The following is a 27,959-nucleotide window of genomic DNA, read 5'->3' as shown; positions in this document are numbered from 1 at the left end:
CCCACAGTCGAACGGACTAGTGGAGCGTTTCCACCGTCACCTGAAATCGGCTCTCATGGCCTGCCTGGAGGGGCCTAACTGGGTGGACGAACTTCCCTGGGTCCTGCTCGGAATCCGCACGGTGCCCAAAGAGGATCTACACACCTCGTCGGCCGAGTTGGTGTACGGCGCGCCCCTGGTCGTCCCAGGAGAGTTCATACCAGCCCCAAGGGGGCAAGAGGAAGAACCCACAGCAGTCCTGGACAGACTACGGGAGAGGCTCGGTAACCTGGCCCCCATACCCACTTCACAGCACGGACAGAGCCCGACCTGCGTACCCAAAGACCTGCAGAACTGTAAGTTTCTTTTTGTACGACGGGGCGGACACCAGGCACCGCTACAGCGGCCCTACGAGGGGCCGTTTAAGGTGATCAGGAACAACGGGTCCACATTCGTGCTGGACATTGGGGGGAGAGAGGAGGTTTTCACGGTGGATCGACTCAAACCGGCCCATGTGGACTTGGCGCAACCGGTCCAGGCTCAGGCACCGCGGCGCAGGGACAGACCTCCCAAACAGAGACCGATCCAGACTGTGGACATTGGGGGAGGTATCGCCGGTTCTGGGGGGGGGGGTTATGTGGCGACCCACTTTCTGGCACCCACGAACCGGCTCACGAAACAGCGCGCGCAGGCAGAGGGCTGGCAGCAAAAAGGGCGCCAGGCCATCTTCACCAGCAGGGGGAAAATCCCGCGCGCAGAAAGGGTCTGGGAATATGCATTCCCCACAGTAGTCCCGCCCAGGGAGGGCGGGAACGGGAAGGCTTTAAAGCGGGCTGCGAAGTTTGAATAAATCTCTTTCATCGCAACTCTATCTCACCGACTCCGTGTGATTATTCTAGCGCTGTATGTAGCACATCACTACAAACATTCCAATTGTTTCCCAATTTGCTGTGCATGCCCAGAAACTTTGTTTATCCAATTGGATATCCATATGGCTCTACAGCAGATTCACTAGACTTTCTCCGGTAAGCATGGAAACAGGTCCTTTATTCTACTTCATGCCCACCAAAAATGCTCGTTCCAGCTGGTCCCGTTTGCCCATATTTGGCCTATATTCCTCTCTGTCCAGTTAAATCAGGTACTGCTTTTCTATTCTTCCTATCGAAATGGATAATCTTGCATTTCTTCAAAGCGTACTTCAGCTGTTAACTGTTTATCCACTTCCTCATTCCTACTGTATCCCTTTATATAGAGTGTTTGTATCCTCCTCCTTAGAAACTAGAACTAGGGGACAGAGCTTCAAGATTTGGGGGAAGTAGATTTAGCATGGGGAGATGAGGGGAACTGCTTTTTCCAGAGAGTGGTGAATCTGTGTAATCCTCTGTCCAAGGACACAATAAGAGTCGATCTCATTATATATATTTAAGACACAGTTAGATAGATTTTTACATTGCGGGGAATTAACGTTTATTGTCATATCAGCCATGATCTTGTTGAATAGCAGAGCAGGCTCAGTGGGCTAAATGACCTATTCCTGCTCCTATTTCTCATGTTCTTATGTGTCCTTACAACTTGTTTTTACATGCAAAGACAACAAATTTCATGACATATGCCGATGATATCAAAGCTGATTCTGAACAGTGGAAGATGACACACCCATTAATAGTGTTGCCTCACTGCTCCAGTGGCCCTGGTCTGATTCTGTTCTCCAGTGCTGTCTGCTTGGAGTTCACGTATTCTCCCTACAACCACTTAGGTGTCTCCTACATATGCTAACATCTCAAAGACCTGCTGTTTGTTAGATCAGTTGGCAACTTAATTTATCCTTAGAACAAGGGGCTAGTGGAAGGTTTGACCATAAGACCATAAGACCATAAGACATAGGAGCAAAATTAGGCCATTTGGCCTATCGAGTGGCTCCACTATTTCATCATGGCTGATCTATTTTCCCTCTCAGTCCCAATCTCCTGCTTTCCCCCTGTATCCCTTCATGCCCCGACTAATCAGGAATCTATCAACCTCTACCTTAAATATACCCAGTGACTTGGCCTCCACAACCACCCGTGGCAACAAATTCCACAGATTCACCGAAAGAAATTCCTCCTCATCTCCGTTCTAAATGGACGTACCTCTGTTCTGAGACTGTATCCTCTGGTCTTGGACTCCCCCACCACAGGAAACATGGTTTGGGAGGGGCTATTGGGCATGAATGAATAAATGGGTTACAAGGACACAAGTAGGAATGTGAGATTGCTCTGACAGCTGGTATGGGTTGAATGGATTCCTGTAACAAAAGGAAATCTGAAATCAGAAACAGGGTTATTATCACTAACATATGTGATGAAACTTGATGTTTTGTGGCAGCAGTACAGTGAAAGACAAAAAATTACTATAAGTTACAGTAAAATAAATAGTGTAAAAGAGGAATAGTCAGGCAGTGTTCATGGGCTCATTGTTCATTCAGAAATCTGATGGCTGAGGGGAAGAATCTGTTCCTAAAACATTGAGTGTGTGCCTTCAGGCTCCTGTACCACATCCCCAATGGTAGTAACATGAAGAGGGCATATCCCAGAAGGTGAGGGTCTTTATTGATGGTTGCTGCCTTCTTGAGGCATTGCCTTTTGAAGATGTCCTGGGTGGCAGGGGGAGTTGTGCCTGTGATGGAGCTTGCTGAATAGCTGAAGTAATTTCATACCTCAGTTGCAATACACCTAGCAGCCACTATTGGAACCAAGAGTGGAACACCGTGTGGTCTCCTGCTGCTGTAGCCCATCCACTTCAAGGTGTTCTGTGTGAAAACCGTTGGAAATCAAGGTGTTTCTGAGATACTCAAACCACACTGTCTGGCACCAACAATCATTCCATGGTCGAAGTCACTAAGATCGCATTTCTTCCCCATTTTGATGTTAGATCTGAACAACAACTAAACCTCTTGACCATGCCCGCATGCTTTTATGCATGGAGCTGCTGCTACATGATTGGCTGATTATATATTTGCTTTAACAAGCAGGTGCACCTAATAAAGTGACCACAGAGTGTATAACAAGTCTACTGAAGGAGATAGCCCAGAGGAGTTATTTCTTCAGATGTTCTCAAAAAGAGTGATAGCTTATAAAAGATATTATTTTTAAAAAGTGAAATACCAATGCCATATGACAAGCCCAATGCATTTTTCAAACAGTTTATATGCATCTGTGACACGGAAGGTACTCATGGTAAATGTGATGACAACGAAGAAGAAATTAAACTAAAAACTGTGCCAGAGACCAGCAGAGCTGTGGATGGGAGTATTACTGAAACAAAACCCAGGACACTGATGGCAATGATGAGCACCAATGAAACTGAAGCTCCAACAATGGAATATAGATCCAACATCTTGGACATTGAGACCATGACAGGAATTGGTGAGTGAAACATTTTTCTCTTGAGTCATAGACTCACACTGTACAGAAACTGGTGCTTCAGCCCACCCTGTCTGTACTAATCTCATTTACCAGCTCTTCCCTCAATCACAGGGTCTCCCATTAACCGAGGGGTCCGTGGACTGCAGGTTGGGAACCCCTGCGATAGAGCTTTCTATGCCTTGGTGATTGAAGTGCTTGTCTAGATACTTATTATATGTTGAATCAGAATCAGGTTTAATATCACGGGTGTAGGTCATGAAATTTGTTGTTTTGTGGCAGCAGTACAGTGCAATAAATAAAATGCACTATAAATTATGATTTTAAAATATACATAAACATTAAATAAGTAGAACAAAAACTGACGTAGTGTTCATGGGTTCATTGTCTCTTCAGAGATCTGATGGTGGGGGCTAAGAAGTTGTTCCTAAAATGTTGCGTGTGTGTCTTCAGGATCTTTTACCTGCACTGTACTACTACTGCAGAAAAAAAAATCATGACATATGTGAGTGATTCTGATTTGGGTCTCTATTGTGGACTGAGAGTGTGGAGGGGACAGGGAGAGGGGAATCGTGATTGGGAAAAGGGGAATGGAGAGAGCAGGGAATGGGAAGCACCAGAGTGATGTTCTATAATGATCAATAAACCAATTGTTTGGAATCAAATGACCTTGCCTGGTGTCTCAGGGCTGGGTGTGTTTGCTCCTGCACCACCCACAATCCCTGGCAGTCCTTCTTGCACCCCTCCTGCAGTGCTCCACCCTCGCCATTCCCAACATCCTTAGCTCCTGCCAGATTTACAAACTTGCTCTCCGCTCCTCTTTGACGAAGACAGTACTGTGCAAAAGTCTTAAGCCCAATTTATACTTCTGCGTCAAATGTACGCCGTAGGTACCACATACCCTACTCTGTAGGGTGATGTGCACCTCCCCAAAAATGTAACTCACGTGTCACGGTGATGCAGACCGCAACAATTGTGATTGTTCCGCTTGGTAGCATCGCATTTCCTCCTACGCATTTCCGGTTGCTTTTCTCCGCCATGTCTGTACACTGATGTGAAATAAATGGTTGGAGACAATGAACCAAATCATCAAATCTACTTGCCGGCATCCGAAAATATTGAAATGCATTTTCTCGTCCATGTCTCTCACGGAGAAACTCAACACGGTGGCATAGAAACCCCACCGCCAACTAGCGTTTTGGCAGTGAATTGCAGAGCGATGCAGACACAACTATGGATGCTTGCTACGGCGTAGGGCTACGCAAAAGTATAAATCAGGCCTATGGCATAGCCCGTACGCACAAGTATAAATCAGTCTTTAGGCATCCTAGTTATATATACAGTGCCTATAAAAAGTATTCAACCCCCTTGGAAGTTTTCATGTTTTTACAATATTGAATCACAGTGGATTTAATTTGGCTTTTTTGACACTGATCAACAGAAAAAAACCTTTTGTGTCAAAGTGAAAACAGATCTCTACAAAGTGATCAAAATTAATTACAAATATAAAATATAAAGTAATTGATTGCATAAGTATTCACCCCCTTTAATATGACACACCAAATCATCACTGGTGCAGCCAACTGGTTTTTTAGAAGTCACATAATTAGTTAAATGGAGATCTCTGTGTACAGTCAAGGTGTTTCAAGTGATTGTAGTAAAAATATACCTGTGCCTGGAAGGTCCAATTGCTGGTGAGTCAGTATCCTGGCAAAAATTATACCACAAAGAGAAAAGAACACTCCAAGCAACTCTGCGAAACAGTTATTGAAAAGCACAAGTCAGGAGATGGAAGCAAGAAAATTTCCAAGTCACTGACTATCCCTTGGAGTACAGTTAAGTCAATCATCAAGAAATGGAAAGAATATGGCACAGCTGTACATTTGCCTAGAGCAGGCCGCCTTCAAAAACTAAGTGACCATACAAGAAGGGGACTAGTGAGGGAGGCCACCAACAGACCTATGACAACTCTGGAGGAGTTACAAGCTTCAGTGGCTGAGATGGGAGAGGCTGCGCGTACAACTATTGACTGGATGTTTTACTGGTCGCAGCTTTATGTGATAGTGGCAGAGAGAAAGCCACTGTTGAAAAAACTCACATGAAATCTTGGTTAGAGTTTGCCAGAAGGCATATGAGAGACTCTGAAGTCAGCTGGAAGAAGGTTCTATGGTCTGATGAAACCAAAATTGAGCTTTTTGGCCATCAGACTAAACACTGTGATTGGTGTAAGTCCAACACCACACATCAAAAATACACCATCCCTACAAGCATGATGGTGGCTGCATCATGCTGAGGGGATGCTTCACTTCAGCAGGCCCTGGAAGGCTTGTGAAGGTAAAATTAATGCAGCAAAATACAGGGAAATCCTGGAGGAAAACCTGATGCAGTCTGCAAGAGAACCGCAACTTGGGAGAAGATTTGTTTTCCAGCAAGACACTGACCCCAAGCATAAAGCCAAAACTACACAGGAATGGCTTAAGAACAACAAAGTTAATGTCCTGGGTTGGCCAACTCAGAGTCCAGACCTCAATCCAATTGAGAGTTTGTGGCTGGACTTGAAAAGAGCTGTTCACTCATGATCCCTGTGCCATCTGACAGAGCTTGAGCAGCTTTGTAAAGAAGAATGGGGAAAAATTGCAGTGTCCAGATATGCAAAGCTGATGGAGACCTAGCCACATGAATCAAAGCATCTGTAAAGGTGCATCTACTAAATACTGACTTGAAGGGGGTGAGTAATTATGCAATGAATTACCTTGTGTTTAATAATTGTAATAAATTTAGTCCAATTTGTAGAAACTTGTTTTCACTAAGACATGAAAGAGTCTTTTCTGTTGATCAGTGTCAAACAAACCAAATTAATTCCACTGTGATTCAATGTTGAAAACATGAAAACTTCCAAGTGGTGAATAACTTTTGTAGGCACTATATGTGCCTAAGACTTTTGCACAGTACTGTATAAGATGATTGTTACATTAATTGGCTGCTTAATTATGCATTAGAATGAATAGTGTGAAGATTCGGGTCAATATCATTGGTCATCTCTCTTCCTCATATTCAGAGGTAGATTTTGCCAAGAGTGGTGGGTGCATGGAATGCCCTGTCAGGGGTGGCAGTATAGGCAAGTACATTAGACCATAAGATATGTGAGCAGAATTAGGCCATTTGGCCTATCGAATTTGCTCTGCCACTTCATCATGGCTGATCCATTTTTTTCTCACAGACCCAGTCTCCTGCCTTCTCTCTATATCCCTTCATACCCTGACCAATCAACAATCTATCAACCTCTGCCTTAAATATACATAAACACTTGGCCTCCACAGTTGCCTGTGGCAGCGAATTCCACAGATTCACCACCCTCTGGCTAAAGAAATCCCTCTTCTGTTCTAAAAGGTCGTCCTTCTAGTAGGTGAACTGACGACACTTGGTTCCTATAATTTTGGCTACAGTGGCAGAAGCAGAGGACTGAATGGTGCATTGCCACCTCGGTTCAGATATGTGACTAGTTATTTTTTTTCAACAGCTGTATGCTGCATGTTTTTAGACCTAGTTTACTATTTATTTAGAGATGCAGCACAGAATAGGCCTTTTCACCTAGTATGCCACGCTGCCCAGCAACTCACCCACTTAACCTTAGCCTAATCACAGGACAATTTCCGATGACCAATTAACCGACTAACCTGCATGTCTTTGGACTGTGGGAGGAAACTGGAGCACCCGGAAACCCAGGTGCACAAGGGAAGAACGTAGGAACTTTCTTACAGAAGACACAGGAGTTGAACAGCATTATGCTAAGCATTACACTACCACGGCGCCCCACATTCTTATTGTCTACAGGAGCAGATGCAGAGGGCTGAATGATTCACTGCCATCTTGGTTCTGTTTTGTAACACTTTAATTCCTTTTTTCAACAGCTGTGTGCTGCAGTTTAATTAATTCATTGGGATGGTTCTATAGAGAATGAGGTAGTAATGGTGCTCTGGATCTTTCGATGCACTTTACAGCTTTGTAATCCTTTGTGCAATTACAGGTAGGGCGCCTAACTGTAATGTTCATTTGTATCTATTTTTCTTGCACTTAAAGGCAGTACAGAAGACAACATCCCATTCCCCGTACAGGAAAATGGAAGAAATTCAAACACGTATTATCCCATTGAGGAACAGAACCAAAAACAATACTACCAGCCTGTAATGACAGAGGCCAGATCTGGGATACAAGCAAGTTCATATGTACACGATGGCACGTATTGGCTGGATTGAACTTCTGTTTGACACCAGCCTCTGGCTACAGAAACTACTGGAGTTTGATGCCTAATTTCAATTGAAGCCAGGTGGATATCTGCATTGAGTTATTGACCTGGTGGACCTCTTAGCCATTAGAAACTGATTTTTTTCATGCAGCTGAAATGAGTCCATCGACTGTCAGAAACGGGAGCTCAATTATTATAAGCAACTGATTAATGACAGCATGGGTCATACCTCAGAATTTTTGCGTCTACACCCTCTCACACCTCCAGTAAATTATCCCTTCAAAATATGAGCCAAAATCTTTATCCCAAGAAGGAAGGCTTAAAGGATGAAATATCCTTTAACTGAGTGCTTATAAGCTTTGAAATTAAATCTCAAGCCTGCTTATTTCAAGTTTTATTAAAGTAAATCTCAGCACTTTGTGGGGAATAGCTGTTAAGATGACTGTAATTAAACAGATGGAATATCCTTTCTCTGAAGAATTGGGGTTTTAACGAAGAAAAATATTAGCTTTATTTGTCAGATGCACATCGAAACATCCAGTGAAAGATGTCTCTGTGTCCACAACCAACACGGCCCAAGGATAGGGTGGGGGCAGCCTGCAAGTGTCGTTATGCCTCCAGCACCAACATAGCATGCCAACAACTTATGAATAATAATTCATATATCTTTGGAATGTGCGAGGAAACCAGAGAACCCAGCAGAAACTATGCAGTCACGGGGAGAATGTACAAACTCCTTACAGACAGTGGTGGAGATTGAATCCGTGTCATTGGCACTGTAAAGCATTGTGCTAACGGTTATGTTATGGTGCTGTCCTTAAAACGTATAATGTAGAAAATAAAAACAAAATTCCTCCCATTTTACTTGTCAAGCCTCTTCCCCCATGAGCATAAGAAGCTAGCTGGAACCGTGTCCTTACCGACTTTGGAATCGTACTCTCAAGACCTCTGTGCTGGTAAATCCCTCTGGCTTGGCATAAGATCATAGACATAGGAACAGAATTAGGCCATATGACCCAATGAGTCTGCTCCACTATTCCATTATGGGTGATTTATTATCCTTCTCAACTCTATTTTCCTGCCTTCTCATAACCTTAGACACCCTTCTTGTACAGTGGTAGAGGTACGCAGAGTCATTAAATGATATATCAAAGTGAAAAGATTTGCTGATGGCTTTCTGGTTCTCGTTGAGAGAGAAGCAGGGAGCTCCTCCAGCGTCTTCAGGACTCATCTGTAAGCCAACCTACACCTCCAGAGGTTCAGTCTTTCACTAGATGTTTGATAGAGACATCTTTGTGCCCTATCAGTTGGTACCATTTGAAGTGCAAGGGAACTCACCGTGATTTTCTGGCCAATACCTATCACGTAGTTCATATCAGTAACAGTGATCCATGCCTTGTTTCTCTTTGTGGGAACTCATTGTGCACAACTAGGCCATTGATCCACAATCAGGTTTATTATCACTGACATATATTGTGAAATTTGTTGCTTTGCAGCAGCAGTAAAGTGCAACACATAATAAAAATTACTGTAAGTTACAATAAGAAACAAAGATAAATAGTGCAAAAAGAGAGCAAAATACTGAGATACTGTTCATGGACTGTTCAGCAATCTCAGAAACTGTTCCTAAAACGTTGAGAGTGTGTCTTCAGGCTCCTAGACTTCTTCCCTGATGGTGATAATGTGAAGAGGGTATGTCCTGGATGGAGAGAGAGCCCTTAATGATGGATGCCACCTTTTTCAGTCATCACCTTTTGAAGGTGTCCTTGATGCTGCGGAGGCCAGCCAACTGAGCTTACAACTCTCTGCAACTTAGTCCAGTGAAAAGTCTCGGCCCAAAACATCGGCTGTTTATCCATTTCTGTAGATGCTGCCTCACCCGCTGAGTTCCTCCAGCATCTAGTGTGTGTCACTCTGGATTTCCAGCTTCTGTTTATCACTCCATACCAGACAGTGAGACAGCCAGTCAGAATGCTCTCCATTTGTAGAAATTTGCTGGAGTATATTCTTCTCTATTAGAAGTTCTATTTGGTTATAAAATCAGTGGGTCATATTGAGGTTATGGAAGATGGAGGTACTTAACGTTCATCCTTGTGTGGTCTGGATTACTGATGGCTCTGTAGTCATTTCCAGTTCTGTAGAAGTCCACGTCAGGGATGGTTGTAGCACAATGATAGGTGCTACTCTGGCAAAAAAATCCACATCTGACGACCTCTTAGGTTTTTCCAAGTAACATGCTGATTGGTAAGCCGGATGCACATTCATTCTCTTGTACATAGGCCATGTGTATTGTTATGCTTGTAGCTTTATAATTATATGCACATTGACTGAAATGTAGATTCTGTATGATGTATTTAAATTGAGCCACTGTCAAGAATTTTGACCTTCTAAGTTTAAAATCTGTACTAAGCCACTATTTGGAACAACTTTATCTGTCTGTACTTTCCTTTAACATAAAGATTACCTTTATATGTCACATATACATTGAAGCATCAAAGTATACTTTCAGTGAAATGTGTCTAAGGATTGTGCGGGGGGACAGCCTGCAAGTGTTGCCATGCGTCTGGCTTCAACATGGCGTGCCCACAACTCACCATCCCTAACTTGTACATCTTTGGAATGTGGGAGGTAACTAGAGATACCCATGCATTCATAGAGTGAACTTACAAACTCTTTACAGACAGCAGTGGGAACTGAACCTGGTTTGCTGTTGCTGTAAAGGCTTATCTATTACGCCCGTAAGTAAAACTCCCCCTCACAGAATCCATTTCCTAGTCACCCGTCTCCCTGGAAACTGTATTAAACTGTACCAGCATGCAACCTTGAAGGTCACCCTGAGGTTAAATCCAACCGAGCCTTCATCTGCACCGTTACAACCTTTGGTAGTCCCTCTTCCATAGAATCATGCAGTGCAGCCTTTGCCTCGTATCGTTTACTTAGAATCCTATCCATGCATTGATTACCTTTACTCTTCACCGTTCCAAAGCTTTCCTCGCTCCCCTGTTCCATAACCCACGGTAGAGTAGTGGTTAGTGTGACACGGTTCCAGCTCGGGGCATTCTGGAGTTCAGAGTTTAATTCTGTTGCTGTTTCTGTACGTCCTCCCTGTGGCCTGCATGAGTTTTCCCCGGGTGCACCGGTTTCTTCCCACAGTCCAAAGACGTACCGGGTAGGTTAACTGGTTCCGTCATTAGGTTAGGGTTAATCAGGTTGCTGGATGCCACAGCTCGGGCTGACTCTGTGCTTTATTGCTAAATAAATAAATAAATTGACCACAGGTCCTTCAAAACTCAGCAGCTTGTGTCCTAACTTGAACATGACCCTTGTCTTGCTGATTGAGACTGTCTCCCAGTTAAGTAACAACTCAGTTTTAAAATTCTCATTCCTATTTCCAAACATTTTCATTGACTTGACCTTCCCTCTCTGTGTAATATCATTCCGCTCTGCAACCTCTGTAATATTTGCATTCCCTAAAGATAAACCATAATGTTATTTCCTCCACTAATTTAGAAGGATACTTTTGCATGGTACGTGCTCCAGCGGTGGTGATAAAGGCGGGTAGATCAGGATATTTAAGAGACTTTTAGATGGGCACATGGATGAAATAAAAATGAGGACCATGTGGGAGGGAAGGGTGAGATTAATCTTGGAATGGGTTAAAAGTTTCATTCAAAATCGTGGGCCGAAGAGCCTGTATTGCGCAATAATGTTCTAATAGAGTCCTTACCTTTGGCTATTGAAATTCCCTCCTCTGTACCCCTGCCTCTGTTTTCATCATTAAATTGTTGTTTAAAACCTGCCTCTCTGAGCACATCATTGAAGTTTTTCACATCTCATGGCTTGGTATACCTTTGGTTGATGCAGCTTGGAACAGTTTTGTTAAAGGAGCTATCAACTAAGAAGCTCTACAATTCTTTTTAGAACCCAACACATCCCAGAGGTTTGTTTCTTTATTAAATACAGCTCTTAATATTTTCCTAGAATTTTTATTTCACTACATTGGAGACAAATAAATGTAACTCTTTTGCTTAAACGTGAACAAATCTATTCATAGTCATAGAAGCGTACAGCACATAAACAGGCCCTTTGGCCCATCTCGCCTATGCTAAACCATTTAAAAACTACCTAGTCCCATTGACCTGCACTGGGATCCTAACCCTCCATACCCTGCCCATCCATGTATCTATCCAAACTTCTCTTAAATGTTGAAATCGAGCTTGCATGCACAACTTGTGCTGGCAGCTCGTTGCACACTTCTCACCACCCTCTGAATGAAGAAGTTTCCTCTCATGTTCCCCTGAAATATTTCACCTTTCACCCTTACCCCATGACCTCTGGTTATAACCCCACCCAATCTCAGTGGAAAAAGCCTGCTTGCATTTACCCTCATTTATACCCCTTAGTGATAGTTCTCATTGCTGAGTGTAGAAAATACAGAAATCAGAGTTAACAGGAATATCTCAGGATTATCTGATTTTATTCTCAGAGATTTATGGTGCAATTTGACAGATCTTAAAGATACTTTAAAATACCAGTCCTGAAGAAGGGTATCAGCCCGAAACATTGACTGTTTATTCCTCTCCATAGCCTGACCTGCTGAGTTCCTCCAGCATTTTGTGTGTTACTCTGGACTTACAGCATCTGAAAAAAACTCTTGTGTTAAAAATATTAAGTGTTACAATGGTAAAATTGCCAACAGGTTTGGAACAAGAGGATGTAAAAACAAAATTAAACAAATAGCACAAGGGACCACATTACAGATCTATTTCATTGATTCACCTTGTACAGAGGGGGTGGGTGGGCTTGCTCATGGATCCAGGTGGCAGGCAGTCAATGGTTCTGCCTGCCTCTCTACCAGGGTTACATTTGTGTTCGAGTGTCTTTAGAGAGGGACCATGCAGTCACTATGGGTATAGTGAGGGATTTCTGAGAATGGTGGGCCCCCTAGGGAATTAAGTATTTTGTAGATGGTAGTAACCATATTTTAATTTGAAATTGTTAACAGTCTTGTTAATCCCTGAAGTTTGTATTTTGTGAGTGAATAAACTTCTGTAGTTATGTAAAAGGAGGACAATTTCATTGGCAGTAAAGTGCTTTAGAAGGATCTGAGGCAGAGAAAGGCATTATACAAATGCAATGTTTTCTTGCTGGGATGCAGAACAAAGCAGAAAGAGAACATTTTATGAGAGCAGATTATGCCAAAGTTGAAAGAATTACTAGCTACTTGCCAAAGAGAGCAGATTATGCCAAAGTTGAAAGAATTACTAGCTACTAATGAAGATGGTCTAATTCTACTCCTACGTATTATGGTCGTATCATATTTCAGTGCTTCAGAATTGGTTACATGGATAGTTGAATGAGAAACAATGGAAACTAGGTGGGCCTTGGAATATTGTGAGCAGCTTTGGGCTCCTTATCTAAGAAAAGATGTGCTGGCATTGGAGAGGGTCCAGAGGAGGTTCACAAGAATGATCCCAGGAATGAAAGGGTTAAATATGAAGAGCACTTGATGGTCCCAAGCCTGTACTCGATGGAGTTTAAAGAAATTGGGGTGATGGTGGTGGGGAATATCACATTGAAACCCATCGAATATTAAAAGGTCTGAATTCTTTGCTACAGACTACTGTGAAGACCATGTCACTGGGTATATTTACAGAGGAGGTTGTTCAGTTGATTAATCATGGCATCAAAGAATACAGGAGAATGGGGTTGCAAGGGATGATGGATTAGCCCTGTTGGAATAGCAGAGCACTCAATGGGCCAAATGGCCTAATTCTGCTCCTATGTCTTATGGTTGGCATGCTTTTCTCTAAAGAGACAATACTTGTGCATGAGCTAATACCAAACAGAGAGCACTCAAATCAAAAGTATGTGGTTAGTAAGAATGTCATCGACTTGACAATGGAATTTCAGTGATCCAGCTCCTGGTACCCCTTGCTGCTGGCTGGTTGACACAATACAATCAATAGAGGATAACAGGGAAGTGTATGAGCATTTCACACAGAGCTTCCAAAAGAACAGCAAGCCCCACTTTCTGTAAATTCACTATTGAATTTGAATTGGAATCCCCTTATTGGATTCAATTCCCTTCCAGATCTCAACCATCCTGCTGCACTAGCAATTCTTTCCCCATCACGCTGCCTCTGGTTCTATCAGTCTTTCATAGTTTCTATTCTGTTTAGAATTTTCAGTAAAATTCCCCTCAGCTTTATCTTGGTTCTGTGAAAACAATCTGAAGCTATCAAACATAATTGCAATTGCCAAGTCCTGGTTCCATTCCAGTACACTTCTTTCAGAGCACAGCCCTTGAGGTTTAACAAGAGGGATGATGTCAAATGCCCTCACCATGGTATAGGCATCAATTCCTACACCAGATAAAGATGCATAAACAAGACACCGATCTTGAGTCACCTGACTTTTTTCCTTCCTGTACATTAGGATTCTGCAGAGAAGCAACAATTACACACTCAGTGGCCATTTCATTAGATACCTTCTGTATCTAATAAAGTGGCCACACAGTGCAAATTCGTGGTCTTTCACTAATGTAGCCAATCCACTTCAAGGTTTGACATGTTGTGCATTCAGAGATGCTCTTCTGCACACCACTGCTGTAACGTGTGATTATTTGAGTTACTGTTGCCTTCTTTCCAGCTTATACCTGTCTGGCCATTCTCCTCTGACCTCTCTCATTAACAAGATGTTTTTACCCACAGCACTGCCACTCACTGGATGTTTTTTGCTTTTCACACCGTTCTCTGTAAACTCTAGAGACTGTTGTGTATGAAAATCCCCAAAGATCAGCTGTTTCTGAGATACTCAAACCACCCCACCTGGCACCAACAATTATTCCTCAAAGTCACTTAGATCACATTTCTTCCCCATCCTGATGTTTGGTCTGAACAACTGAACCTCCTGGCCATGTCTGCATGCTTTTATGTATGGATTTGTTGCCATATGATTGACTGATTAAATGCTTACATTAACAGTCAGAAGTATCTAATAAAGTGGCCACTGAGTGTATCTGATCCTAGTGCGCATGCGCCAGTTGTGCATGCAGCCTGGTACAACCGTTCTGATCTATTCTTACTTTCTTCTTCCTACTTCTTAATTTACGTTATGTTTTGTATTTTTTTTCCTCTCACGGTAACACGTTCAAGCTGCACCCTCTCTAACATGCTGGTAGAGAGTTTTATTTTGGTTTTCTTTAGCGCTGGAAATGGTTACATCCCGACACGCGGGACAGAAGTAAGGTCGCATTGTGTATTCCACAGACCAGCAAATACCGGCTGGCTTAGTGAACAGAGCGGCGGATACCCCTGCTGAAATCCGGGGGAAAACACACAGAGGATGCAGAGAGGGATCACAAAGCCGAGGAAAGAGGACCGGGTCGAGACAACAGAGACTTTTGCAGAAGAGGAGTTCGGTGGGTAATACCGTTCCGGCTGACCGGAAGTGCACTGAGAGCGGTAAGCGTAAAGGAGTTGGGTGCTTACTGTTCTGGCTAACAACGGATGGTGCAATCCGGGGTATATTATGATTGAGGAACGTGTTTGCAGACTGGATATTGAACTTTTTACTGTTGGACTTCGGCCACATTCCACCGTGATACAACACTTGGCGGTCGTTCTGGCCTGTGGCCATCGAACGTGCAGCTCCTCCCGTGGAGGGTCAGACACCCTGAGCCAATAGACTGGTCCTGGACTTATTTTCCATCTGGCATAGTTTGCATTTTGTTGTTTGATTGTTGGGGTTTTTTGTATTGCTATATTTACACTCTATTCTTGGTTGGTGCGACTGTAATGAAACCAAATTTCCCTCGGGATTAATAAAGTAGATCCATCTATCTATTGGAAGAAAAAGCCATTGGAATTCTCTCGTGGTTATAGCTAAGACAAGTTTTATTATTCAAGAGAAATTTCCTCAAGGTCAGTTGCTCATTTTAGTTTACAACACCAGTGCAGGTTGACTTTCAATACCTCAAGTTACAATATTAAAGAGTACATTTATTTTTTTTAAAAATGTCTATGGAATGTTATTCCACCAGTATCTGGCTTACGCAGGACTGTTCAGGCGTTGTATGAAGACGATGAGACACTTCCACCATGACCAGTCCAGTTGGTATGGATGAAGGTCCCAGGCTTGGTCAGCAGTTCATACGTATGAGCACCAAAGTAATCTCTCTGTGCCTTTTGGACAAGGGGGAAAAAAAAAAAATCACATTAGCAAACATCAGTACACACAAAAACTCGAGCCTACACCCGATACAGCTCTTTTCAACTCCAGCACTCAAAATGTCCAAGTCTGTGTAGTAACGTGTACTCATATTATGAAGACCTTAAGATATATGAGTGGAATTAGGCCATTTGGGCCATCAAAATTTGCTCTGCCATTTCAACAATCCCTCAACCTGATCCTCCTGCCTTCTCCCTGTAACCTTTGACACCATGACTAGTCACGAACCTATCATCCTCCACCTTAAATGTACCCAATGATTTGGCCTCCACGGCTGTCTGTGACAATTAATTCCACAGATCCACCACCCTCTGGCTCAAGAAATTCCTTGTCACCTCTGTTCTAAATGGACACCCCTCTATTCGGAGGCTGTGCCTTCTCGTCCTACACTCTCCCACGAGAGGAAACATCCTCACAAAGTTCACTCTGTCTAGGCCTTTCAATATTCAATAGGTTTCGTGACATTCCTTCCCAACACCTCCCCCCACCCCATTTCCTCTAAACCCCTGCGTGTACAGATCCAGTACCATCAAGCACTTCTCTTACATTAACCCTTTCATTCCCAGGATCATTCTCATGAATCTCCTCTGGACACCCCTCAATGCCAGCACATCCTTTCTCAGATAAGGAGTCCAAAACTGCTCACAACAGTCTGACAATGCTTTATATCGCCTCAGTATTACATTCTTGATTTTATATTCTATTCCTCTCGAAATGAAGATACAGCTGAAGAACTGTAAAATTAATGTTCCTCTGAAGATCTGGTGGGCACTGATGGCAGAAGGTTTGGTCCCATGGTCAACTCATGGACAGTGGTTTAACTTCTGCCAGGGAACTGGGTGCCTTTGCAAATGAAAAGACACTCGGTGGCCACATTATCAGGAACCCCTTGTATCTAATAAAGAAGCCACTGAATGTATGTTCATGATCTTTTGCTGATGTAGCCCTCCCGCTTCAAGGTTTGACGTGTTGTGCATTTAGAGACGTTCTTCTGCACACCGCGGTTGTAACGTGTGGTTCCCTGAGTTACTGCCACCTTCCTCTCAGCTTGAACAAGTCTTGCCATTCTCATCTGACCTTTCCCATCAACAAGGCACTTACAGCCACAGAACGGCATCTCACTGGATTTGATTTTCGGTTTTTGAACCATTCTCTGTAAACTCTAGAGATTGTAATGCTCGAAAATCCTATGAGACCAGCAGATTCTGAGGCCTTGCCTTCACACGTTCTACCAGTCTGTTATCGCCAGTACTATCTTCTATGTGATGGTGTTCTGGGGCAGTGGGATCAACATGGGTGATGCCAACAGGCTCAATAAACTGATTACAAAGGCTGGCTCTGTTATAGGAGTCAAACTGAACATAGTGGAGGCTGTGGTAGAACAAAGGACCCTACGGAAAATCCTGGCAATTCTGGACAATGTTTCTCACCCGCTGCATGCCACTTTGGCTGAACAGAGGAGCACTTTTAGTAATAGACCAATACATCTGCGCTGCTCCAAAGAGGACTATATGAGGTCATTCTTACTCTCAGCCATTGGGCTCTATAATGAGTCAACCTATAGCAGGGGAGGTGATGACTCCCCCCTCTCCACCCCACCTCCTGTTAGTTTGTGGTAACTGTTTTTTATTCTTTCTACTTCTCTTTTAATATTTATATCTGTGCACACGTAATGCTATTGTGACACTGTAATTTCCTTTGGGATCAACAAAGTATCTATCTATACTCAAACCAACCCACATGGCATCAGTTAAGCATTCCACGCTCAGTTACTCCAGTCACATTTCTTCCCCACTCTGATGTTTGGTCTGAACAACAACTGAACCTCTTGACCATGTCTGCGTGCTTTTATGCATTGAGGAGCTGGGATGTTATGTTGAAGTTGTCTAAAATGTTGGCAAGGAACTTCTTCACTGAGAGGGAGGGGTGGAACGAGCCATCAGTGGAAGTGCTGGATGCAGGTTCAATTTCAACATTTAGGAGAATTTGGGTACGTATATGTATGGAGGACTGCGATTCAGGTGAGGTCTGATGGACCTGTTTCTGTGCTGGTGTGCTCCATGACTCTATAAAACACTGACTGAATCCATCAGCACTCACATTCTCAGAGCTGCAGACTGTGCTTGATGGTACGCCAGCTGCATATTTCTTAATCGCCTCACCCTGTATTCAACAACTCAGGTTTGAAAGAGCCTCCAATACCTCGCTTTTCACAGCTGAGGCCACCTTGGCAGGCACTCAAGAGTAACACCTGGTGAGTCTAACCAAGAAACAGCGGCAAAGGATTCTTGGCAGAGCTATCTATTTAGCAGCTAGAATTTATAAAAGGTTTCACAGGTCTAACCAACTGCGCAAGAGATACATGATCAGATGCTCCTAAAAGGAATTGTAATTGCGTACCTGAATCAGGTTGGCCGGAAGCATTTCATGCCTGTAGCCATCGTAGAAAGACAGGGCTGTAGTGAAGCAGGGCATGGGGATCCCCATCTGTACACCAGTGCTAACCACACGACGCCAGGAACCCTACAGGCAGAAATATAGTTAAAACAGCTAACCTCTGCATGCTGGGTCTCACGTCAATACCGCTCTCCAGTGTTCACTCCCTGGAAAACAAACTGGATTACCCTCGTCTGCAAATGATCAGAGCGAGATGAGGAGCTGCTATGTGCTTGTTCTTACGGAACGTGGCTCCAGGACAACCTCTCGTGCACCATCAGTCTTCAGACCACAGCACTCGGGGACCTGTGCTAAGATCATCTTGTGACTATATTGTGCTTTATTGTAACAATATGATCTGGTGAGATCACTCTGCTGTCAGAGAGGGGAGACTGCCTTTTAATCACTGGTGAGATCACTCTGCTGCTGGAAGGCCCGCCACCGTGCCTGGAGAATGTTACCATGTTACCCAGCTTTTCTGCGTTTTGGATGTGGACTTGGACTATAGAGTGTTTTCTTTTTCTTTTTCTGTCTTATAGTTTTTTTATATTCTGTGTTTTTCACTTGATTTGGGGTGGTGTGTGTGTGTGTGTGTGTGGTCAATATGCCCGTTCAGTTTTTGTGCAGTAAGCAGGAATTTGAGTGTTGATGATCATAATGTTGTTCTCTTCTTTCTTGATTTCATGCCAAGGAGGAGGATTATCTGGAGAAGAAGGATTTCAGAGTTGTATACTTTGATAATAAATGAACCTTTGTTCTTGTTCTTTCTACATGGAGAAAGGGATGTGTCTTGCTGGGAGCTAGCAAAGATCCACTGGGCTGAATGGCCTCCTTCTGTAAGCTCTCAAATAAATACACTTGATTTAAGATTTGAAAAATCTGTCAGGTTTATCTAGGAATGACATACTTGAAACTCAAAATAGATCAGAATGATCACAGGATATTTACAGGTTCATACGGAACACAGTGTAATGAATCCACGTTTACCATGCTGGAATTGTAAAGCCTTGAATTTCAGTGTCTAATCCACAAGTAAATTTTAACAATGATATTGTCATGAGGCAAAGAGCAGAGGGGAGATTTCTGCACCATTATACCTTTGTCGAAACAGTCTAATCACTTTCCAAATATTAGTTTAGTGAACTATTCTGAGTAAATACCTGACAGTCCTGTACTGCCGACTTGAAAAACTTATCAACCAGCAAGTTCTGTAGACCAGGGTTTGCATCAAATGCATCTTTAATTTTTCCCAGAAAGACACTGTCAAGGGAGGAAAGCAGAGAAACAAGAACAGGTAAATATTTCGTCTGCAATCAAGTGATTTTTTCCCAAGGTGTGAGAGAATCCCCTCAAAGTATCACATTGAATGAATGACTTTATTTCTTACATCCTTCACGTACATAAGGAGTAAAAATGTTTACATTACGTCTCAATCTAAATGTGCAATACTGGTAATTTATAATAAATAGAACAGTCAATGTAATATAGTCTCAAGTAAGTGTGAGTTCATCAGTCTGATGGCCTGGTGGAAGACCCTAGGAATGTGAAACTCCAGCTTGTGAAATTGTGTCAACAACCCAAAAGATTCGATCCCACTGTTTCAAAACTCTTATGATAACGATGGACTTTTGAACTCTATCTCATCATTGCCCTTGCAATTTATTTGTCTACCTGCACTGTCGTCGCTGATTAACTGGACCCTGGGAACTCTCACTTTATTTTACTTGTGCAGAAGGAGAACAGCGTGGCCCGTCACCACACAGATCTGAATTTTGAACAGAGAAATACTATTTTACACAGAATTGACCAGCAGTTACTAATATGGACCACTTGCTAGACTATTTAATGTTTGAACTCCTCGCTTGCAAGATCGATCCCCATTTACAATACAGGGGTTAAAAGTCAATAGAAATTGATAACTAGAAGTTAAAAAAGCAATTGTCTCTTAGTTGATGTGTGTGCTTGATGTGTGTGATGTGTTGTATTCTTCTGTTACCAATCTGCAATCTATCCATGCCTGGACATTAGATTAACCCTTGCCTTGCTGCAACTTCCACACACTTTCTCTGTAACTGCGTTCCCGCCCCCCCCCCCCCACTTTTACCACGAGACCACAAGGCACAGGAGTGAAATTAGGCCACTCAGCCCATCAAGTCTGTTCCACTATCCAATTATGGCTGATTTTTTTTCCCTCTCAGCCCCATTCTCAGAATTCAGCACCTTCAGAATTTCTTGTATTTATGATGCTGGAAATCCAGAGCAACACATTCTAACCACTGGAGGAACCCAGCAGGTCAGGCAGCGTCTGGGGAAAGAAATACACAGTCACCGTTTCGAGTCGGTACCTTCTTCAGGACCAGGGGAAGGGTCTTGGCTCGAAACTGTTCATTCCTTTCCATAGACGTTGCCTGACCTGCTGAGTTCGTCCAGCATTTTGTACAAGTTACCAAGATAAGCTGCACAACCCGTAATTACTGGCACTTTGGATAAAACTGCTCACCCAACATCCTCAGAATCGCATACTAATGGGGATCAACGCTTAGAATCAAGGGGTTTCCATCACAGTTTTATCAGTCTGAAGAAAACCTCTGTTGGACAAGGGATTAAACTGGTATTTACTTTGTTACTTTTCTTTTAGTTTAACTCTCACGCTTGCTTATATGTTTATATAATCATTTTTTCCATAGCAGTTTTATGATTTTGAAGAAACTCTGGCCTGCAGTTATCAGGCTCCGGGACGTATTACTGAATTGTCTCCACGGCTGTGGATTCAATTTCTGTGACCCTGCAGCTCCTGTTCTGTGAATTATTTGTTTACTCATTTTATTGTTTGCAACATTTGTTCTTTTTTCGCACGTTGGACATTTGTTGGTCTTTGTTCTGTGAATTTATTGTGGATTCTATTGCGTTTCTTTGTTTTGTGGCTGCCTGCAAGAAGATGAATCTCAAGGTTGTATATGGTATCCGTACTTTGAACTTTAAAAATCTATGTTGGATTAGGGTCTAAATTACCACTTAAATTGTTATTTTAAGATTTATTTATTTATTGTGATACAGAGTGGAGTATGGTCTTCCAGCCTGAACCACGCCGCCCAGCAATCCCCCGATTTAACCCTTGCATAATCATGAGACAATTTACAATGACCAATTAACCTACCAACCAGTACATCTTTGGACTGAGAGGGGGAACTGGAGGACCCAGAGTGCCCACGTGGTCACGAGGAGAACGAACTAAAAACCCCCTATGGACAGAGGCAGGAATTCTTGTCGAACTTTCTTTTGCTTGGTTATATGCTTGAATCGTCATCTGCTTGTAAATTTTCATTCTTTCGTAGTATAGTTGATCTATATTTCTGTAGCTTCTGTCTGTGAATCTGAGTCAAGGCAGAGCAATTCAAAACTGTCCTTGTTATTAGACACACTGTTCTCAGAGAAATTCCCTTATCTGTCCAGCTTAGACTAGTTTGCAGTACAAGAGGGAACACTCGGTCTCCAGTTCTGTGCTCTGGCCTTTGCTCTTTTCTTGCTCGTACAAGGCAACCTTGTCTGACCCGTATATCAACAGCATCTAATAAATGGACTGTAACCATCAAATCTGTGCCTCATTCTTGACTTCTGAAGAACGCTCTGGGGGAGGTGACAGACCTCATACTGTTCAGAGCTCACACTTAACATTTGCAAGTGCTGAAAATCTAGAGCAACACACACACAAACTGCTGGAGGAACTCAGCAGGTCAGGCAGCATCCATTGAAGGGGATAAACACTTGACCTTTATTCCCCTCCACAGAAGCTGCCTGACCTACTGAATTCCTCCAGTAGTTTGAGTGTATTGACTTAAAACTTGAAAATCTTTGTAGCCATTTTAAATTTCTCCTACAACACACATAAAAGTTGCCATTTCTAGGAAGAGGTATAGTCGACGTTTCGAGCTGAGACCCTTCGTCAGGACTAGCTGAAAGAAGAGCTAGTAAGATTTGAAGTGGGAAGGGGAGGGGGAGATCCAAAATGTTATGTGTGTTGCTTGAAATTCTAGCATCTGCAGATTTCCTCATGTTTGCGTTTTTAAATTTCTCCTTATGTCTCCCTCCCCAACTTCTCCAAGGCCACCTCTTAAAACCCACCTGTCACCTGCACCAAATATTTCACCTGGCCCAGTCAAACATTGCCCTTGGGCGTTTAAATGAATTAAAAGGTAACATGAGTACAAGCCACTATGCAGCAAGGACATCCTCACCTCCTGATGATGCAGCCACCTCTCCACATCAGTGCAATCCCACCATAATTCAGACTCCAGTTAAACTCATTCGCTGCTTGTCTCAGGAGCATGAAGCCCTGGGCGTAGGAGATGATCTTTGAAGCATAGAGAGCCTGCGAAAGAGGGCAAAAAAAAACAACACTTTAATGTTAATGCTATGTGTGGGCACTTAACAAAGTTAGTGTACAGTGGAATCCAACAGTGCCTTACATACAGTGGATTCCGGTTAATCGGGACCAGTAGATTTTGGCCCAATCAGCTGAAGTTTCATGGAAATTGTTAAGAAGTATAAAAAAGAAACAGAATTAGAATTCTGATTCTACCATTTAACAGAGTAATAAATTATGTATTTAAATGAAATACTGAACAAATGAAAAGACTACCAATACTATTACAGTACTAGAAAACAGTGTATTAGTTTCTAATAGTTATCGATGGAGGAATGAATCCAGTCGCTATTTTTATTGATTGTAAATAAACAAATTCAGCATGTACACCTACGATGCTTTCAACGATCGCATCCTCCAAATGATCATTTTCATTGTAACATTCAAAGTGATTGTCAATACCTTCAAATTCAACAAGTTAGGAACTACGAGGTAGTGGTGAAATTGTTCCATTTCTCACTCCTGACCGTTTCTATAAGCATGAATGCTTGAAACCGCAATGAGCAAAAGTTCGGAAATGTTTTGCTGCTTATTTCCCGTCAACTCTCAGTGACAAAAGCCAATACTTTTTGAACACAAATGCACAGAATTGCTCACTCTAAGCACGGTGTAGTGACCAACGGCCACACAAGTGCATGTGACTGGCGTTGTCCCAAAAAAATAAAGGGAACCCTGGCCATTTTCTCGATTAGTTTTTGTTCTTTAAGAGTTGTCCCAAATAAGTGACTACCCCAATTAACCAAAGGCACCTCCACTGGCAGCTTGTACCACCCCCCGAGGGAAGAAGTTCCCTCACAGTCCCTTTAAATATTCCACTCTTTTTTCCTCCAAGTTATGACCCTCTGGTTCTAGCCTCAGCCAAACTGAGGGCTCAAGAAGACATCACCTTCTTAAGGGTAGTAAGGCTGGCAATGTCAGGGAAACCTGTTTGCCCACATACCAGTACAGAGATGTAAAAGGAAAACAGAAATGAATGCGTACCAAGCACTCTACTGCTATTGTCAAAAGCTAAGATGAAGTATTTCTACCCCATATACAAGTGCTATGACAATAAACCTGAACAGAGTTGGAAACAAGACCTTCAGCCCAATGGATCCATGTTGACCAAGATACACATTCAACCCCCAAGAGGACTACAAAGTTATTGTAGGGTTTGGAGGCTTGCCTGCCTCTATTTCCTCTACAGCCATGTTAAGTGGAGTCAGGCTTTGCCTCTTGGCTAGGTCATCCATGCCAAACTTGTCAAAGGGTAGAGGTCAGACTAAGAGTGGACAATGGGTCCTCCAGGTTGGGGGAGGGGTTCAGCTCAGGGCTAACGACCCTGACCAGTAAAATGAAATAGTTACGGAAACAGCAGTTTACAGTTACGGTTTCATAGATTTACTAAGTATGTCCGCAGGAAAATGAATCTCAGGGTTGACGTGTACGTCAATGGGTGGTGCCAGAGGACTGGCGTACTGCTCATGTTGTTCCATTGTTTAAAAAGGGTTCTAAGAGTAAACCTAGCAATTATCAGCCTGTGAGTTTGATGTCAGTGGTGGGTAAATTGATGGAAAGTATTCTTAGAGATGGTATATATAATTATCTGGATAGACAGGGTCTGACTGGGAACAGTCAACGTGGATTTGTGCGTGGAAAGTCATGTTTGACAAATCTTATTGAATTTTTTGAAGAGGTTACTAGGAAAGTTGACGAGGGTAAAGCAGTGAATGTTGTCTATATGGACTTCAGTAAGGCCTTTGACAAGGTTCCACATGGAAGGTTAGTTAGGAAGGTTCAGTTGTTAGGTATTAATATTGAAGTAGTAAAATGGATTCAGCAGTGGCTAGATGGGAGACGCCAGAGAGTAGTGGTGGATAACTGTTTGTCAGATTGGAGGCCGGTGACTAGTGGTGTGCCTTAGGGATCTGTACTGGGTCCAATGTTGTTTGTCATATATATTAATGATCTGGATGATGGGGTGGTAAATTGGATTAGTAAGTATGCAGATGATACTAAGATAGGTGGAGTTGTGGATAATGAAGTAGGTTTTCAAAGCTTGCAGAGAGATTTAGGCCAGTTAGAAGAGTGGGCCGAAAGATGGCAGATGGAGTTTAATGCTGATAAATGTGAGGTGCTACATTTTGGTAGGACTAATCAAGATAGGACATACATGGTAAATGGTAGGGCATTGAAGAATGCAGTAGAACAGAGGGATCTAGGAATAATGGTGCATAGTTCCCTGAAGGTGGAATCTCATGTGGATAGGGTGGTGAAGAAAGCTTTTGGTATGCTGGCCTTTATAAATCAGAGCATTGAGTATAGGAGTTGGGATGTAATGTTGAAATTGTACAAGGCATTGGTAAAGCCAAATTTGGAGTATTGTGTACCGTTCTGGTCACCGAATTATAGGAAAGATGTCAACAAAATAGAGAGAGTACAGAGAAGATTTACTAGAATGTTACCTGGGTTTCATCTCCTAAGTTACAGAGAAAGGTTGAACAAGTTGGATCTTTATTCTTTGGAGCGTAGAAGGTTGAGGGGAGACTTGATTAGAGGTATTTAAAATTATGAGGGGGATAGACAGAGTTGACGTGGATAGGCTTTTTCTTTCTTTTCTTTTTAAATCTTTTTATTGAGTAAGTATACAAAAAAGGTAAGCCATATAAACATTAATACAATGTTAAAGTATAATAAAATTCCAAAAGATAACAATACCAAAAAGAAAATACTACAAACAATGTAATTTAAGCATAAGAAACCAAGATAACCTAATAGTATACTAGATTTTATATATATCAATGGAAAAAAAAGAAAAAAAAAACCCCAAAAAAAAAACCCACCGTGCAACTAACTAAAAGCAAAGCAAAGCAATGGGCTAACTTGAAACCAAACAGAGTTAAACTTAAAATCACGTCCTCAATCCCGACCTCCATTAAAACAGTGAAGAAAAAACAAGAAGGGTAAATATTACATTAAATGAAAATATCGAATAAAAGGTCCCCAAATCTGTTCAAATTTAAATGAAGAATCATAAAGGTTACTTCTAATTTTCTCCAGATTCAAACATAAAATCGTCTGAGAAAACCAAAAAAAGGTAGTTGGAGCATTAAGCTCTTTCCAATGTTGTAAAATACATCTTTTCGCCATTAAAGTAAGAAATGCAATCATTCTACGGGCTGAAGGGGAAAGATTACTAGAAATTTTAGGTAGTCCAAAGATAGCAGTAATAGGGTGAGGAGAGATATCTATATTTAATACCTTAGAAATAATATTGAAAATATCTCTCCAAAAAGTTTCCAAAGTAGGGCAAGACCAAAACATATGAGTTAAAGAGGCTATCTGCCCCGAACATCTATCACAGAAAGGATTAATATGCGAGTAAAAACGCGCTAACTTATCTTTGGACATATGTGCTCTATGAACCACTTTAAATTGAATTAGGGAATGTTTAGCACAAATAGAGGAGGTATTAACTAATTGTAAAATCTGCCCCCAATCATCCACAGAAATGGTAAGCCCCAATTCCTGTTCCCAATCTACCCTAATCTTATCAAATGGAGCTTTCCTAAGTTTCATAATAATATTATAAATCATAGCCGATGCACCTTTCTGACATGGATTAAGGTTAATTATCGAATCTAAAATATATATAGGAGGAAGCATTGGAAAGGAAGTAAGTATAGTACTTAGGAAATTTCTAACTTGTAAATATCTAAAAAAATGTATTCTTGATAAGTTATATTTATTAGATAATTGTTCAAAAGACATAAGGGAACCATCTAAAAATAAATCCAAAAACCGTAAAATACCCTTAGTCTTCCAAGTTTGAAAAGCGCGATCCGTAAAAGAGGGAGGAAAAAATATGTTACCTAAAATAGGAATCGCTAACCCGAATTGATTAAGATCAAAAAATTTTCTGAATTGAAACCAAATGCGCAAAGCATATTTAACTATCGGGTTAGAGACCTGCTTAAGACGTTTCGAATCAAAAGGAAGAGAGGAACCTAAAATAGAACCAAGTGTATAACCCTGAACAGATTGTAATTCCAATGCTACCCATTTAGGAATAAATAGTATGTCCCGGTCAAGTAACCAAAATTTCATATGTCGAATATTAATAGCCCAATAATAAAATCTAAAGTTAGGTAATGCTAAACCTCCATCTCTCTTAGCTTTCTGTAAATGTATTTTACCCAGTCTCGGATTCTTGTTCTGCCAAATAAATGAAGAAATTTTAGAGTCAACTTTATCAAAAAAAGATTTAGGAACGAAAATTGGTAATGCCTGAAACACATATAAAAATTTTGGCAAAAAAAACATCTTAACTGCATTAATACGACCAATCAAAGTTAAATATAAGGGAAACCATTTAGATGAAAGTTGAGTAATATGGTCTATTAATGGTAAAAAGTTAGTCTTAAATAAATCTTTATGTTTACAAGTAATTTTAATCCCAAGATATGAAAAGTAATTATTAATCAATTTAAATGGAAATTTATAATATAAGGGAAGATGTTTATTAATCGGAAAAAGTTCACTCTTACTAAGATTTAATTTATAACCTGAGAAAAGACCAAATTGTGCTAATAACTCTAAAACAGCAGGAATGGATCTCTCAGGATTAGAAATATATAAAAGTAAATCATCAGCATAGAGTGATAATTTATGGGACTTTAATCCCCGAGTTATCCCAGTAATATTTAAAGATTCTCGAATAGCAATTGCAAGAGGTTCTAATGCAATATCAAATAATAGGGGACTAAGAGGACAGCCTTGTCGAGTACCACGAAAGAGAGGAAAAAAAGGTGAGTTTAAGGAGTTAGTACGAACCGAGGCTACAGGGGAGTAATATAACAGTTTAATCCAGGATATAAATTTCAAGCTAAAATTAAACATTTCAAGCACCTTAAATAAATAAGGCCATTCTACTCTATCAAAAGCTTTCTCGGCATCTAAAGAAATAACACACTCAGGAACATTTTGTGAGGGAGTATAAATGATATTTAACAATGTACGAATATTATAAAAAGAGTAACGACCTTTAATAAAACCCGTTTGGTCTTCCGAAATAATAGAAGGAAGTACTTTTTCTAGTCTATTTGCTAATAACTTAGAAAAAACTTTAGAATCAACATTTAATAAAGATATTGGTCTATAAGATGCACATTGAGCAGGGTCTTTATCCTTCTTTAGTATTAAAGAAATTGATGCTCTATTAAAAGATTCCGGAAGTTTACCAAGTTTCAAAGAAGCCTCAAAA

The 27,959-nt window shown here is 41.7% G+C and overlaps 2 protein-coding genes across 2 annotated transcripts in view; one reads left to right on the top strand and one right to left on the bottom strand.

Moving 5' to 3' along the window:
• The window catches only part of tnfrsf9a (tumor necrosis factor receptor superfamily, member 9a), a 59,834-nt gene extending 50,098 nt beyond the window's left edge, over positions 1-9,736 (top strand). The window contains exons 9-10 of the mRNA XM_063033359.1: positions 3,161-3,383; positions 7,461-9,736. Coding sequence (XP_062889429.1) covers positions 3,161-3,383; positions 7,461-7,636 — 399 coding nt within the window. The 3' untranslated portion in view covers positions 7,637-9,736. The remainder of the gene's footprint in view (positions 1-3,160; positions 3,384-7,460) is intronic.
• A 5,766-nt stretch (positions 9,737-15,502) lies between these two features.
• The window catches only part of pgd (phosphogluconate dehydrogenase), a 42,751-nt gene continuing 30,294 nt past the window's right edge, over positions 15,503-27,959 (bottom strand). Inside the window, exons 10-13 of the mRNA XM_063033358.1 lie at positions 22,530-22,663; positions 19,455-19,554; positions 18,259-18,381; positions 15,503-15,812 (exon numbers count right to left, since the gene is read on the bottom strand). Of these exons, the coding sequence (XP_062889428.1) occupies positions 15,693-15,812; positions 18,259-18,381; positions 19,455-19,554; positions 22,530-22,663 (477 nt within the window). The 3' untranslated portion in view covers positions 15,503-15,692. The remainder of the gene's footprint in view (positions 15,813-18,258; positions 18,382-19,454; positions 19,555-22,529; positions 22,664-27,959) is intronic.

The sequence above is a fragment of the Mobula hypostoma genome, chromosome 25, assembly GCF_963921235.1.
Source record: "Mobula hypostoma chromosome 25, sMobHyp1.1, whole genome shotgun sequence".
NCBI classification, from domain to species: domain Eukaryota; kingdom Metazoa; phylum Chordata; class Chondrichthyes; order Myliobatiformes; family Myliobatidae; genus Mobula; species Mobula hypostoma.
This window is presented reverse-complemented; position numbering and strand designations above follow the sequence as displayed.